Source organism: Hylobates moloch, unplaced genomic scaffold, assembly GCF_009828535.3.
Source record: "Hylobates moloch isolate HMO894 unplaced genomic scaffold, HMol_V3 SCAFFOLD_2, whole genome shotgun sequence".
NCBI lineage: Eukaryota > Metazoa > Chordata > Mammalia > Primates > Hylobatidae > Hylobates > Hylobates moloch.
In genome coordinates, this window is record NW_026652277.1 from 38,408,546 (window position 1) to 38,425,319 (window position 16,774).

Here is a 16,774-nt window from a genome sequence, read left to right on the forward strand (position 1 = left end):
GTCAATCCTAAGCAAAAAGAACAAAGCTGGAGGCATCATGCTACCTGACTTCAAACTATACTACAAGGCTACAGTAACCAAAACAGCATGGTACTGGTACCAAAACAGAGATATAGACCAATGGAACAGAACAGAGCCCTCAGAAATAATGCCACACATCTACAACCATCGGATCTTTGACAAACCTGACAAAAACAAGAAATGGGGAAAGGATTCCCTATTTAATAAATGGTGCTGGGAAAACTGGCTAGCTATATGTAGAAAGCTGAAACTGGATCCCTTCCTTACACCTTATACAAAAATTAATTCAAGATGGATTAAAGACTTACATGTTAGACCTAAAACCGTAAAAACCCTAGAAGAAAACCTAGGCAATACCATTCAGGACATAGGCATGGGCAGGGACTTCATGTCTAAAACACCAAAAGCAATGGCAACAAAAGCCAAAATTGACAAATGGGATCTAATTAAACTAAAGAGCTTCTGCACAGCAAAAGAAACTACCATCAGAGTGAACAGGCAACCTACAGAATGGGAGAAAATTTTTGCAATCTACTCATCTGACAAAGGGCTAATATCCAGAATCTATAAAGAACTCAAACACATTTACATGAAAAAAAACAACCCCATCAACAAGTGGGCGAAGGATATGAACACACTTCTCAAAAGAAGACATTTACACAGCCAAAAGACACATGAAAAAATGCTCATCATCACTGGCCATCAGTGAAATGCAAATCAAAACCACAATGAGATACCATCTCACACCAGTTAGAATGGCCATCATTAAAAAGTCAGGAAACAATAGGTGCTGGAGAGGATGTGGAGAAATAGGAACACTTTTACATTGTTGGTGGGACTGTAAACTAGTTCAACCATTGTGGAAGTCAGTGTGGCGATTCCTCAGGGATCTAGAACTAGAAATACCATTTGACCTAGCCATCCCATTACTGGGTATATACCCAAAGGATTATAAATCATGCTGCTATAAAGACACATGCACACGTATGTTTATTGCAGCACTATTCACAATAGCAAAGACTTGGAACCAAGTCAAATGTCCAACAATGATAGACGGATTAAGAAAATGTGGCACATATACAGCATGGAATACTATGCAGCCATAAAAAATGATGAGTTCATGTCCTTTGTAGGGACATGGATGAAGCTGGAAACCATCATTCTCAGCAAACTTTCGCAAGGACAAAAAACCAAACACTGCATGTTCTCACTCTTCTCACTCATAGGTGGGAATTGAACAATTAGAACACATGGACACAGGAAGGGGAACATCACACACCAGGGCCTGTTGTGGGGTGGGGGGAGGCAGGAGGGATAGCATTAGGAGATATACCTAATGTAAATGACGAGTTAATGGGTGCAGCACACCAACATGGCACATGTATACATATGTAACAAACCTGCATGTTGTGCACCTGTACCCTAAAACTTAAAGTATAATTAAATATATATATATATTGTGGCACATCTACCTCAAGGAATCCCTATGTAGCCAAAAAAAAAAAGAGCAAGTACACCTTTTGGGTACTTGTAAAGAAAGATATGTAGGGGACATGGGATGAGGAAGCATATCTAGTGGGATATATATTTCTATTTGCTTGTATTTTCATAAAGAAATAATGTAAGAATACTAATTACAGTGGTACTGGTAAGGTAGGTAGGTAAGGGAGCAAAATGTGGTGGATGGAAGCTAGTCTTCAGTGGATATTGTTTTATACTCTTTTGAATTTTCAACCATATGAATATACTATCTGTTAAAAACAAACTTTTTAATATAGTAAATCAAACATATTGATGGGCCTCTCTCTATTCCATAGATTTGGCTGGAAACACAGAAATGGAACAATGTCATGTTGATGCTATTGTGGACACACTGGATGATTTCATGTCATGTTTTCCTTGGGCAGAGAAAAAGCAAGATGTGAAAGTAATGTGATCCATTTGCTATTCCTAGCATTAATTACACACCACCTGCCAGACATTGTGTTAGGTGCCTTAGAAAGTTCCTTAATATCAAAACAATATGTATAATTTTAAAATATCAAATTATATTTTAAAAGTTTAAAATAAAGTACAGCAATTCCCTATTGTACCCCTTCACATTAACTCCTCCCCAGATGCAACCCTGTTAAAAATTTGTTTAGCAGTTTCTTTAGGATTTACACATTTCCATATTTCTATAGGATATGTAAATATGACTTCCTCTCATTGACCAATTGTAAATGATTTCTCAGGACTTATGATAGTACAGGTTAAGCATTCCTAACCTGAAAATCTGAAATCCAAAATGCCCCAAACTCCAAAACGTTTTAAACACCAAGATGACAGCACAAGTGGAAAATTCCACATGTAAGTACTTAACACAAACTTTGGCAAATGTGCAAAATTATTGAAAATACTGTATAAAATTACCTTCAGGCTATGTGTATAAGGTGTAAATGAAACATAAATGAATTTGGTGTTTAGATTTAGGCCCCATCCCCTATATATCTCATTATGTATATGCAAATATTCCAAAATCTGAAAAAGTCTGGAATTCAAGACAATTCTGTTTCCAAGCATGTTGGATTAAGGGATCTCAACCTGTAATAACAATTTTTCTCTTACATAGTCATCCTTTCTGCTTCCCTTTCACCAAGCTCCCAATATTGTGATGTGAAAATTTTTTGGTTAAATATCCTGTGATTAGTATGCTATGCAAATAATGCACAGAACTGTGCACTGTAGTATGCTTTTATATTTCCTTTCTCACTTTTCTTCCTCAAAATTAGTAATTGCTTTCTTTTGCTTCTTTTTACTTTTACTGCTGACTTTCCACAGTATCCAATAGCCTGCCAATACGATTTTCCACATGGTCAATGTAGTATCAGTTCATCTGTTATTTCCAATATTTCTTGGAGCGCTTTCTGTCTAGGAGACTTCCATTCTCTGCGGAGTTCACTAGGTTTTCTGCACAGCTGTCATCATTGGAATTCCCTTTGCTGTTATTCCAGTGATGCCATTCTATGGAGCTGGAGTCCTGTTCCTGGATGCTGCCTTCTTTCTTTGTTTACTCCATTGTTTATTTGGAGGCACATCCTCTAGTATTCCAAAAGTTAAAATGAAGGTTTGATGACAGCAGATATGATTATGACAGATGGTATGGATATGTCTATCTTGTGAGCCACAATGCTTCACTCTGGTATGGTTGTCCTAGATACTTGGTCACCGTTGTCATCCTGAGATCTTTATTATTACCCTGGATTTTTTTTTTTTTTTAATATTTTCCTGGGTTCATTCTCCTGTTTTCTTTCCTTGCTTTTGTGGAACAATCCTCTAAGAACTTACTGATCATAGGGAATAAAAGTTTGGGGCTTTTGGGGCCTCGTTTGTCTAAAGATGTTTTTATTTTATTCTCAAACTTGTTTTATAGTTTGGCTGGGTGTAGAATTCTGATGAAAGTTAATTTTTCATTAGTATTTGAAAGGCTGTTGAGAAATTTGAATTCAATTTAATTACTGACCTTTTGTATGTGACCTATTTTTTTTCACTCTGAAAGATTATAAAACACATGCCCTTAGAGTTCTAAAATTTTGCAATGATGAGTCTTGGTATGATCTTGTTTTCATCCATTGTGCTGTTTCCTTGGTGAGTCCGTTCAATCTGGGACCCATGTCCTTTAGTTTAAGGAAATTTCCTTTAATTCTTTCATTAACGATTACCTCCCCCTTTATTTTCTTTGTTCCTTATAGTAGAATTCCAGTAATTCAGATGTTGGCTCTTTTCCTATTTCCCATTTCTTGGCTTTTCTGCGTTACTTTTAGAAAGCATTTCTCAACTTCATCAGTCCTTGAGTTCTAAATTTCTGATATTGTGCTTCTAAATTTATAAAAATTCTTAGGCTGTTTTCCACTAAGAATGGGGAAGGGACAGCTGTCTAGTAATGTAAAATGAAGAACATCCCATGCTAAACCCGCTTAATAGTTTTCCACCAATCCTCATTTTATCCCCTTCCAAACCTCCTTAACCCCAGTTCTAGACATATCCGGTCATTTCCTGAGCCATTTAAGGATTTCGTGTTACTGATGGGATTGGTTCTTGGCTTTCCCTTTGCAGGTGCCATTCACCCATCTGCTTACTAGCTTCAAATTTTGTTTGCTCTTATCTCCTCTCTTTCCACTTCCTCGTGGGTTCTATCTTTTTAAAAATATTCATTACTGTTGTTTAGAGATGAATGCAAAATGATATGTATTTGTCAAATTATTCATCTTTATGCAGAATTCTAAATAGACGTCTTTATTACAGCTTCTAGTGGTTTCCTTTAGGACGCTCATCACAGTCTCTATTTTAAAGAGACTGGCAGGTGGTGTGTGATTACTTTTTTGTGTTTGTCTCCTCAAGCTGGATGCATCGGGCGGTAGGAATCATGTCTGTATTATTCAACTGATCCCCCACTGCCATCACAGTGCCTTTTACATAGTAGGCATTACACACTTGTTGAATAAGTCATCAGAACCACACTCATCAAATGCACACCGTGTGCCTGTGTTACTCTCAGCTCTATGTGTTATCTCAGTCAGCCCTCCTTCTCCCCCTTCAAGATAAGTGCTTTTTATTATCATGCTCACTTTCCAGATGAAGACACTGAGAAACAGAAGTTACAGAGTTGCCCAAAGTCACACAACTGACAGAACTGTGAACTGAGCCCAGACAGCTGAATTTAGATCCCATAGCCTCATCACCTAGGTATACAATTGCTTAAATTAGTAACTAATTTAAGCATCCCTTTAGAATGAAACTGTTGTTATCCTCATCTTCCAGGTAAGAGAACAAGAGTTTCACATAGTGTAAACAACTTACCCAAAATTGTTCAGCTAGAAGTGGTGCAGAAGGAATTCAAATCGTCACTGACTCAAACCCCAGGTTCTTAACCACTGGGTATAATACCACAGTGCAAGCAGCTGTACAAAACAGCTGTGCATGAATATTTATGTACATGTTAAAGCTAAAGCCTGTAGCCGAAAGCCACAGCACAAATAGCAGGCAGTCTTATCAATTTACTTAAGCACATACTATCTACTTAGTATTTATTGTAAATACTATTTAATTAGCACCTTCTGATTTGAATAGAGATATCTGGACACAAAAGTATTTACATTGACTGACTCCATGATATAAACGTAAGGTGTGTAGGGTCTGCACACACACACACGTATATATATAGGCCTAGCCAGGAAATAATAAAGCTCAGCTTTGATGATAGAAGTACAACTTTTTGACATAAGTACATTTAGGCTCTGGAGTCAAACTGCCAGGCTTGAATCCTGATTCCCTTCTTACTAGCTGTCACTTAACTCCCTATTCATAGTTCAAACTCTTTGTAAAGTGGGGATACAACAGGCTCTACTTTGAAGTATGTTGGCAGGATTAAATGTTAGCATATGTGCCTATGGCTAGGTAGGAAGTGTTAAATATTAACTATTATAATTAATAGTGTTATATACTTTGGTGTTAATTGTTTTTACTATTTGTCAGACATGGCATCTGTATTTTGCATATCATTATAAATGTAGAAACAGATGCTCTCCAATTTAGAAGTGTCTAAAGATTTTTGTTCCATGTACCAAAGACCCCCCTGATGTGCAGTCTATCAATTTATCAGATTGTTCTTCTCTACTTTTCTATTTTCTACCTTTCTGTAGCTGAGGCTCCATAACAGAGGCCACCTCCCAGAGGAAAATATTCTTCGAACATTTATGATAAGAGTAACACTCTACCTTTGAATTAGAATAACAACTCTTACGTACCACCTATTTCAATAAAACAATTTCAAAGGACACAGCAATCCAAGTTCATGATTAAATCATACAAAGGCAGGACACATTGCAGAAACATTGCTGATAGCTATAGACTATCTAATTAACAAGCAGGACTTGGCTAATACATAATGAAAAATGCACCGTTCTGTATTTCATAGACTGTTGGTAGTGGGTTACATTGCTGCCACCTTGTGGTCAGGTGAAAATTTCAAAGGCAGAATATTGATGCACTCAAGATGGATAGTGAATATATTCTTGTCATATACACCTTAAAAATCTACCAAATACACACAATTTTACAGTATTTATTACTAAAAATTCCATTTCCAATTAAAAAATAATTAAAAGCAAAAGATGTCTTTGGATATTGGTCACCATGACAATCCTTGAACTTACCATTAGTGTTACTTTGGTTATTTATGTATCTGTGTTTCCATTTCCTCATCTAAAGAACAGGATGGGGAAGAAGAATGAGAAGGCCTGAGGAATTCTGATGTCCTGGTTCCAACACAAAATAATATTGGTAGTGCATATATCAAAATGCTTTTGAGAAATATACGAATCTCCCTAAAAGTCATTTGTTAAACTTTCATAGCAACAACTTCTCAGGGTGAAAAAACCTCCTTTATAACTCTCTGGAAAGGGAGGCTAGAAATTTCTGAATCCATCAAGTATAGGAGTGGCTATCTAGGATGGATCAGGAAATGTATTTTTTTTAAATATATCTGGAAAAAAAAGAGGTGTAATCAAATCTTATCTTCTTTATATTGATTGTACTTTAAAATGAAACTTAAATACTAATTATACTGTTTATTAATTTACATTTCATTAGACTGAAATAATTCACCAAACTTACAAAGAGAATCTGGGCTCAAGGAGAAGTCAATTGCACAGATCTAAGAGTTTTATTTGACTCTGCATATACACAAACATTGGTGCACCTGAAGCTCTGGAAATGCACGTTAGAAGAACAGAATTCGCCAGGAATGTACACAGTTTTTAGAAAGTTGTCCAACAACCAAATTGGCCATTACTTTTCTGACTGATGCCAACTGAGGTGAGCAGACCTGTGGCAAGCACCACATGGTTCTCGACTCACTGCCCTTCAATGGGATTACAAATTCTGTGTAAGCAGCAGAAAGACTCATACCTAATGTTTTCTTTAAAACTATGAACATACTGACCACAGAGCACTTTAAAGAACAAGGGAAAGAACATAAAGTCAAAATAATAACAAGCTTTATAAGCTTCGGTTTTTAAATCTGGCAAACGTATGTAAGTACATGTTGAGTATCCCTTATCTGAAATTCTTGGGACCAGAAGTATTTCAGAATTGGGGTTTTCTTCAGATTTTGGAATATTTGCATTATACTTACTGGTTGAGCATACCAAATCTCGAGAGCCGACATCTGAGATGTTCCCCTGAGCATTTCCTTTGGGTATCATGCCCATGCTCAAAACGTTTTGGATTTTGGAGCATTTTGGATTTTTGGACTAGGGAGGCTCAACCTGTATGTAAGGATGCTTTTGCAAATTGTACTCTACAAATATAAGGCATTATATTGTGGTAGTATATATCATCTAGCTAAGTCATAATCATAACAGCAAGTCAATCAGCAAATTGGTATGGTATCCACTATCTGACTTAATAAAGGTTGGATTTCATTACAGATCATTTAGACACATTAATAAATGATCCATACCTTTTATGTTTTTGAGTTTGGCTTCTATTTCATAACCAAGACTCAAACAGGCAGAATTCTTATGTATAAACAAACATCTCTTATCAAGAAAGAGGCCTTGAGTAAATTATTTGGTCTTCAGAGCTTCAAGTAGAAAAATAATGACAATTTAAAAAATGGATGTTTTATATATATTTTCCTAAGGATGTTAATTTTTAAATAATATTAGTTTATATATCAAGAGGGGATAACTGGATGATGCATTTCGTAGATGATATTCAAGATAGACAAATCTGATAATAAGGCACAATGGTATAGTCCAATGAGAAAATACATAAAGGCCCAAGATCATGATTCATTATAAATGCAATAGTGAAACCAAGAACTGCCAAACTAGAAAAGTCTAGCTTTATGAAATAAAATAAATTTCTTTACCTTCAGTTATATTATTTAGCTTTAAAAAAGCTAGGTTAAGAGGGAAATTTTAGAAATCTAAAAGGACAATAGAATCATTTTGCTTTAGTAAATTTAAGAAAAAATAAGATTTTGTGGGTAAAATTAAAAAATAAGTTTCTTTCTTAAACATAAACTGTAAGAACTGGTGACAGAAAACTATTTTTTTAATCCATGAGCAATAAAGAGATGACTCACACCTATAGAGAATCAGACCTAAATCTCCATGGCATAAATTTGAATAAAAAATCTAGCTACTTCTCTTTTTTCTTGAATTCATGTGGGAGAATAAAGATGGAGAAATCTACTTCCTCCTCAGATCATGTTACTTTTCTTCTCATTATTCTTAAAGTGATATTTTCTCCTCCTAGGAGCAGATGTTCAATGAGCTGCTCACATATAATGCGCCTCATCTTATGCAAGACTTGGACACATATTTAGGGGGGAGAGAGTGGCTTATTGGTAACTCTGTGAGTATGTTTTATATCTTAAAAAATTCAAGCAAATAAAAGGACAAACCAAAAGAAGTATAAAAACTTATTGAAAAAAAGTTACCTATAGGGAGGGAACAGAATTTACAGCAAGAACAAAGGTTAAACTTCTTTAAATAAACCTTTTAAAAAAATAGATTTGACTTTGGAACCATATTTTATATAATTATATATTAGCAGCAAAAACTTAAAAAGCTATCCTAAAAACCAAAGTGAAGTAAATGAACCTAACTATGCAAAAGAGATGCATAGAGAACACACAGAAGACATATGTACTCTATTAGAGAAGAACTATTTCAAGAAGTATCATTTGTAAAACACACTAATTTGATTATACATCTAAGACAGATATCTCTTAGCTTAGAACAACAAAAAATCATATACTATTTTCAGTAATCATTTTGTTGGTGGTACTAGAAACTATTTGTATTTTTTTCTGGTATTATTATACTTATATTGTGGGTACAAAAATAAATTGTGTTGATGTTACTGAGAACCAGGATCTTCAATGTGGGAGAAAGGAGATAGAGATGTAAGGTGAGTAAGGTCAAGTAAATATCCTATTCCTGAACTTGAACTACAGCTAACAGTATAAACTCATATGTATTTTGTATCAGGATAAATTACGAAGCATTTTATGTCTCAATTGGAAAAAGTTTCTCTTCATGAAAGTATTCCAGTTAATAGATAAGAAAAAAAGACTGAAATAAACTATCACCACTTTCCAACCCCAGAAAAATGAATTGGCATAGTCATGGACCATCAATAATCACAAAAAAGTTAAGACAACCAGATACTAGACACACTACCACCTATAAGTAGTCTTGCCAAAAAAATCAAATCTAAACCTGATTTACAAGTTGTGGTAGGTGGCGGTCCCAGCCTTCAGGGAGACTGCATTCTGGGAGATAAGATTGCTTTTTTGTAGCATGCTGACACTCTGCTGTCTGCCCTGTTCAGCCCTTCTGGGTGATACAGAAGTAAACTTGCCATATCTTTATTCTCAACTTTCAACCTCTTCACATACCCCTTAATTTCTTCTGACTCCCCTCATAGCCTTTCCTAAAATGCTTCTCTCCCTGTCCTATTTATTTATTGAAAAATTTCTAAGAATTTATTTTCCATTTTCTATTAAAATTCCTTTGTAAATCATGTTCTGATCTCATCTCTGGGTACTCTCTCCCTTCTTCACAGTGCTCCAAACACACTGGTGTGTGTGTTCCTCAGACCTAACTCACACTCCCACCTAAGGGCCTTTACGCATTTCCCTATACCTGGAACGCTTAATCCCCAGATTGCTCACTGCAGGTCTCAATCCTTTTTTATATTTAAGCCTGGGCTTACGTGTCACCTCTTAAAAGTCTTCCCTGACCATGTCATAGTCCATCACATGACCTCACTTTTTTTTTTTTTGTAACTCCCATCATTTTGCATGTTTTTCCCTTCTAAAATAAAAGCTACAAGAGAGAAGGGGCTTGCATCCTACCTTGCTCTCCAGCACCTAGACCTGGGCATGGCACACAGTAGGTGCTTGATAAATATTTGAATGAATTCTGGATTTATTCTGAATTCTGAGTCTTCCAGCCAGTAGCTTCTCTTGGCTGACAGATGTTTAATAAGTTCCGGAAACACTAGCAATCAGCTTTATTAAATTCTATACAAAAAGAAAAAAGAGTGGTCCACATTTAAACTTCACTCTTTGATAATCATATGGAGCCAAAGTAACAGCATACAGATTGGTTTCTAGTCACAAAGGTAAAAACATACAACTGTACAATGGTAGGACCAGGCTGTCATCACTAATCCAGTGGCCAATCTTGGCATACCCCTAATGGTCAGACATCCATATATTCTTTTTATGTGATACAATATAATGTATTTTAGCCACAAATATCTCACTTGAAACTATATACCCTCTAAGAATAACCTGCACCCCCCCTTCCTTTATACTACGTAGTACAAAGGAACAAGGTAAGATGAAATACAAAGGTCCTGAAGATAGAACATTCTGTAGGACTACTGTGAAATCTTCAATAATTTGGTGATGTGAAAAAAAGGGTACTGTTTTGAAGAGTTAATGGACATAAGCAGATCAAATGCATAGACCTGGAATAGATCCTGCTTTGTCCTGTAAAGGGCAATTTTAGAACAGATGGAAAAATACGTATTGGTTATTGGATAAGGAAAATGTACTGTCACAGAGAGGTGGAGACTGGACAAGGTTACAAGAGTATGTACCATTAAGATCTCATGTTAGTAAAACAACATCTATCAGCATAGAAAAATATCTTATACATGAAAATGTTTAATAGTAGTAACCTGATTGCTGGAGTATATCAGTAATTTTCTGAACTTCTATCATATAAACATTCTGCTTTTGTAATAACAAGATTGTTTTGAATCTTTTAGATTAAGAAACTAATTTTAATTTTGGAATGCTGATACAGCTATATTTTCTATGTTCAAATGAAAAGTTTGTTTCCTTTAAACTAGGTAACTTGGGCAGACTTCTACTGGGAGATTTGCAGTACCACACTTTTGGTCTTTAAGCCTGACCTGTTAGACATCCATCCAAGGCTGGTGACTTTACGGAAGAAAGTCCAAGCCATTCCTGCCATCGCTAACTGGATAAAACGAAGACCCCAAACCAAACTCTAGCTGATCCATGTTGCCTTTAAGTTTATTTTTCTCAGGGGCATCTCTCTCATCAGATAAGACAGCTACATCAGCCTGCCAGATAATCCACATGCTCCCTCCCCAGCTCCACTAAGATTTTCACTTTAGCCATATTCTGATTTTTAAAAAGGAAAACAAAAACAAATATTTCTTCAGTATCTTTTTCTTTCAGAATAGCTTCACATCATTTACAATTACAGAAAAATAGTATGTAATACAGGCAGACCTTACTTTGCACAGGTTCTAACATGCACGAATTGCAGTCATAATTGTTTAGCAACACCATTCTTCCCCTCCCCCAAAATGGTTTGGACTTCAGCTACCACAATTACCTGTAATTGCATAAAACACAAACTTTGCTAGTAGCTCTCCAGTTCACATATCCCTGTGTAAATAACCTATGTACATCATGAACAATGACCAGTCACTTCTATCAAAGACGCCAGAGGTCACTGCACATCTGTTATTCCTGCATAGATAGCAAAGTGTGTAGTTGTATTGCTATTGCCTGCTTGTGGCCCAGTGATAAATCTCTTTGACATTTTACAAAAATGAAGAATCAAAAGAGGGAACTCCCCAACAAAGATGAAAGTGCAGCAAAGGAACAAAAACTGATAATCCTGGAATGAAATTCAAACTGAATATAAAGGGAGTTATCGAGAAAAGACCTGACTATGGGAATCTGACACGGCTCAAAAGGCTCTAGATATGCAGCCAGAGAAACTTGTAAAGATGAATTTACTGACATGAATAAAGTTGTGATGAGAAAAATGTAGATACCCCAGAGATCAAGAGACTGAGAAGACAAGCCACAGACTTGGAGAAAATACTTTTAAAACATGTATCTGACAAAAGACTGTTATCCAAAATTATATAGAACTCATAAAACTCAACAATAAGACAACAAACAAGCTGATCAAAAAATGGGCAAAAGACCTCAACAGACACCTCAACAAAGATACAGGTAGCAGTAAGCATATGAAGAGGTGCCCAACAAAATGTCATTAGGGAACTGCAAATTAAAACAAGATACCACTATATGACTGTCACGATGGCAAAAATCCAAAACAGCAGACAACACCAAACGCTGACGAGGATGTGGAGCACGGGTAACTCTCATTTGTTGCTGATGAGAATACAAATGGTACAGCTACCTTGGAAGACATTGACAATTTCTTATAAAACTAAACATATGCTTATCATACAATCCAGCAATTGTGCTCCCTGATATTTATTTCAAGGACCTGAAAACATGTCCATATAAAAATCTGTCCACATATATTTACAGAAGCTTTATTCACAATTAAGAAGTCAAAAGAGAGGAGGATGTCAGGGAAAAAGAAAGAGGAGGAAAAGAAAAGCCCAGATAGGTATGATCTTATTTAAGGTATTTCTTTCCTCTCAATAATGTTTTATGAAATTGAAAAAAAAGTTACCTAATACTTTAGGCCAGGCGCAGTAGCTCACGCCTGTAATCCCAGCACTTTGGGAGGCTGAGGCGGGCGGATCACTTGAGGTCAGGAGTTCGAGACCAACTTGGCCAACATAGTGAAACCTCGTCTCTACTAAAAATACAAAAATAAGCCGGGCGTGGTGGCAGGCACCTGTAATCCCAGCTACTCAGGAGGCTGAGACAGTAGAATCACTTGAACTGGGAGGCACAGGCTGCAGTGCGCTGAGATTGCGCCACTGCACTCCAGCCTGTGTGACAGAGGGACTCTGTCTCAAAACAACAACAACAACAACAACAAACATAAATTATTAAGGATTACACATAAAAAGTGTATTTTCTAAGTACCTTAATTCTTTGGATCAAATTTTCTTATTAGTTGCTATTAAGTAAATGATAATAGGTTGTATGTGAATCTCATTCAAAATCCTCCAACATGTAATCCAAGCAATCTGAAGAAAAAATATTACCTTTAACAAAAGAAATGCAAATAATGTTCTAGATAATGAAAGTAGTTAACTTTTCTTCACTCTTCTACATAGCTAAATTTCTCCCACATTAATCTTTAATGAAGACAGAACTAAGTAAAAGTGATAATCCAATGCTTATACAAAATTATGAAAATTCAAAATAAAAGCATCAGTCCTATTTATACAAATCATAATTCAAGTATAAAGTATAACCACAGCAAGTTTCATAAGGAAATATTTAGCATTATCATAACCTTTAGGTAATCTTTTTGCACTGAAGGACAATATATTCCACTATCCCATTGTGTATCCAAATTAAATGTCTCCTTGCTTCTATACAAAGAGAGGGTGGCTAAGCGAGAGTGAAGTCAAGCAGAAAGTGAACTGCATATTGAATTTATAATTTCAAAAATATATTTTTGGTTAAGAGTTAAAACAATCAATTCCTTAAATTTATGGACTGTGAAGTACCACACATAAGGTCACACAAATGGAAACCAAATCTCCTCATACCCCCGTCTCTCCACTACACGATAATACCAACTGTTAGGAAAAACTGTAATGTTTCGAAATAAAGTATCTACTGGCATAAAGTTAAAAGTCTATGGGGGTCCCAAACAGTTACAAAAATGCTTAAGGCATGTCTTCTTTGTGTGGCTTGCATTTAAAAAATGCTTCAGTTGGTCAAGATATTACTCCAACTCTCGCTTCATTTGCTCTGTAGTGATAATGGGTTACAGTATTTACTGACATCAGTCCAATGAAGGAACCAATAAGAATACATCTTAAGTAGTAAGTTCCAATTTACTGACAAACAGGCAATATTAAGCACATAAGATAATCTCATTTGTGCCCAATATTATATGTTTTTAAGGGTAGGAGGAGGATGGGTTAGAAACTATTAGAAAGGGTGTGAAAATACAACTTATGATCACAAATATTTTTATTAAGCCCAAGACATAATAGCGCATTACAGGAAGAACCCAACTACATTTCATTAGAGATAAAAGTATGGATATAACAACAACAACAACAACAACAAAAAAAGAAACAGCCTATCATTGAAAATACATTAATACAGAAAACTTATGAGAAATCCATTATGAGATTTTAAAAGATAAAATTCCTAACAATTTGAGTAACTGATTTGGGTATGGTGATGTACAAGGAGGTAGTATTAACACATGAAGACTCCTTTTAGCCCTGTAATGGTAAAATATATTCAGTCTGTTCAATATACCATCAAGACTGGGGTTAAGCCATGAGTTCTCAGTCTTTAATATCTAAATAATCACTATAAGAGTTTTATTTGCCTTCCAAATCCAGAGGGTCGTATTACCTAGCATCTTAGCAAGTTAGGATGCTTTGAAAAGCATGATTTCCAAAAATTAACAAATCTTTGATTTATAAATAAGTTTATTTATAATGATATTTACATAATAAAAACAAAACACATGGAACTCACAAGTTATACAAAGAAACTGATGTATAATAAAAACAGCAATATAGACTGACAGGCAGAAATTTAAAGAAAGATTTAATAAAGAGTTAAATATCAAATAGACAACTTCACTTCTAAATTTCACTTTGTCACTCACACTGAATTGGAATTGAACAATGGCTCTCTCTTCAGGCGGTCCTGTACTGGAAATTCTGGAAACTGGTAAAATATATTTTGATAAGAGTTTCAGGTTAATGACCTATTTCCATGCAGTACCTAATGCTGCCTTTAGATGAAGTCACATTCAGTCTGCTTTGAAGTGAAATAGCTTTAAGTAATCTGTTCTGCCAGGCTAGAAAAATGTCATCAACATTTTGCTGATGCATGGAGATGTGGCAGTAATAAACTACTATTTAGAGGAAGAGAATTGGAGCAGAAGTGACTGGGCAACAGTTTCAAGAGAAGCAAAAGCCAGGAGAGGGAAATCAATGAAAACATGCACAAGATTAGCCAGAGTAATATGCACAATTAGTGCAGTTGGAAAATGAACAGAAGGAATTAATCCATGGAGCAAGGTAGGGGCTTCTTTAGTTACTATTCACTGGAAAACAACTTAGTGCCTAGCCAAACAAATTTGTTTCAGCAGAAGTACTTGAGAGGACCTGGGGGATGTTAGTATATGGAATGCCACCTTTAAATTCAGGTTGAGTTCTTGCTGACATTGGTGAACATCTGCTTCAAATAGCAATAAAATGAAAGCTATATAATCTATACAGCTGCATTCTTTAACATAATAAAAAAGAACTTCAAATGAGACAAGCAAAAACAAGACATAAGCATTGTCAAATAAGGCACATGTAAAAATCTACACACATTATCCAGTGAAAGACAATATATATATATTTGGAGGTAGAAATAATTACAAAAATACTGACATTTCTAAAGCATTAGCATATTTGTTACAAACAATCACCAACTAATCCCCATTCAGAAAACTGCTTTGTAAAATGATTATTCGACATCTTCAGGACTACATATTTGTGGCTTCTTTTTTGAAATTTCACGTGTGAGTATTTGGAGAATTCAGTTAGTGGCAAAAAGTTGTCCATACTATGAGAAATGTAATATGGAAATTATAAAAAGTTATAAATGTTCATAAACCCCATGGTCATCATAATGTAAATGTCCTTGAGTGCACCAAGTTGATATTTCCTCATCAATTGAGAGTTCACAGTTCTTATTTCACAGGCCCATTGATGTTTTTAGTAATGTGGCTATATCTGCTGGCATACTCCCTTCATCACCTGTAGGTCAGAAAGTAGCATTAAAAGCTTTATAAAAATATTTTATTTAAAAAAATTGTCTCAATTATTTTTTTCTTTGGTGAATTCTTACTCATCTTTCAAGGGCTAGTTTGCTTCAGTGGCATCCCTGTTAAAAACTTTCCTAAGCTCTACTTAAATTAGGGCTATTTCCTCTATGTTCGTGTTCATATTGCCAACATAGCAATCTAAGGTTATTTTTCCAATTTTATAAAGCTATATAAAGATACACGGTAATACACTGGATCGTATCTAATTCATGGTACTTAACTTGTCACATTTGCTAAATAAAAAACATTTATGTAAGAAATGGAGTAGGGAAAACAAGGATAACAAACCCAAACCTAAACTAACAAAAACTAATCTATATTCTTATTTTTCATCTAAAGATATAATCACTGACTCAGACCCACACTGTATACATATAAACAACATTCTGAGCACAGCATACCAGCTGATGATTAAATTAGCCACTTTAAATTACCTTGTTTATCCATGTTTGCCCTATATTTTAATTAAATGAGGCCCCAGTATCTATAAGCACTTACAGGAATTGAGACTTTCTAAATCTCTTTGTGTCACAGTGGCAGATAATCTAGCCATCCCTGATTAATTCAATTCAGCACTGAGAATATTTTGAGATGAGTTGATTTATTAATTTACTAGTTAGTGACAACAACACAGCTGGCAATTCAAATATTTGCTGATCTGTGATAGATCTGTAACTATGAATAATTTTTTAAATTAGATGTGGCTGAAACGTAGCAAAACTAACCACTTCTCTCTTCCTCCCCTCTCTCACAAATATACACCTCAGCTATAATCTAAAATTATGAGTACTTTCATCCACTCTTCTTTTCTCTGTTAAAAAAACAAAACAAAACAAAACACATATATCGACAGGAACACAAAATAGTGCATCAACTCTTAGGGAGTTCACTGACATCCTTGCTCCCAAGCTCATCCACAG

The 16,774-nt window shown here is 35.3% G+C and overlaps 2 protein-coding genes across 5 annotated transcripts in view; one reads left to right on the forward strand and one right to left on the reverse strand.

Moving 5' to 3' along the window:
* HPGDS (hematopoietic prostaglandin D synthase) overlaps window positions 1–11,677 on the forward strand; it is a 46,742-nt gene extending 35,065 nt beyond the window's left edge. The window contains exons 5-7 of the mRNA XM_032138410.2: window positions 1,839–1,948; window positions 8,326–8,424; window positions 10,939–11,677. Of these exons, the coding sequence (XP_031994301.1) occupies window positions 1,839–1,948; window positions 8,326–8,424; window positions 10,939–11,103 (374 nt within the window). The 3' untranslated portion in view covers window positions 11,104–11,677. The remainder of the gene's footprint in view (window positions 1–1,838; window positions 1,949–8,325; window positions 8,425–10,938) is intronic.
* A 2,762-nt stretch (window positions 11,678–14,439) lies between these two features.
* SMARCAD1 (SWI/SNF-related, matrix-associated actin-dependent regulator of chromatin, subfamily a, containing DEAD/H box 1) overlaps window positions 14,440–16,774 on the reverse strand; it is an 85,880-nt gene continuing 83,545 nt past the window's right edge. For all 4 annotated transcript variants that reach the window (XM_032138527.2, XM_032138610.2, XM_058432894.1 and 1 more), the window contains one exon: window positions 14,440–15,786. In XM_032138527.2, coding sequence (XP_031994418.1) covers window positions 15,725–15,786 — 62 coding nt within the window. In that variant the 3' untranslated portion in view covers window positions 14,440–15,724. The remainder of the gene's footprint in view (window positions 15,787–16,774) is intronic.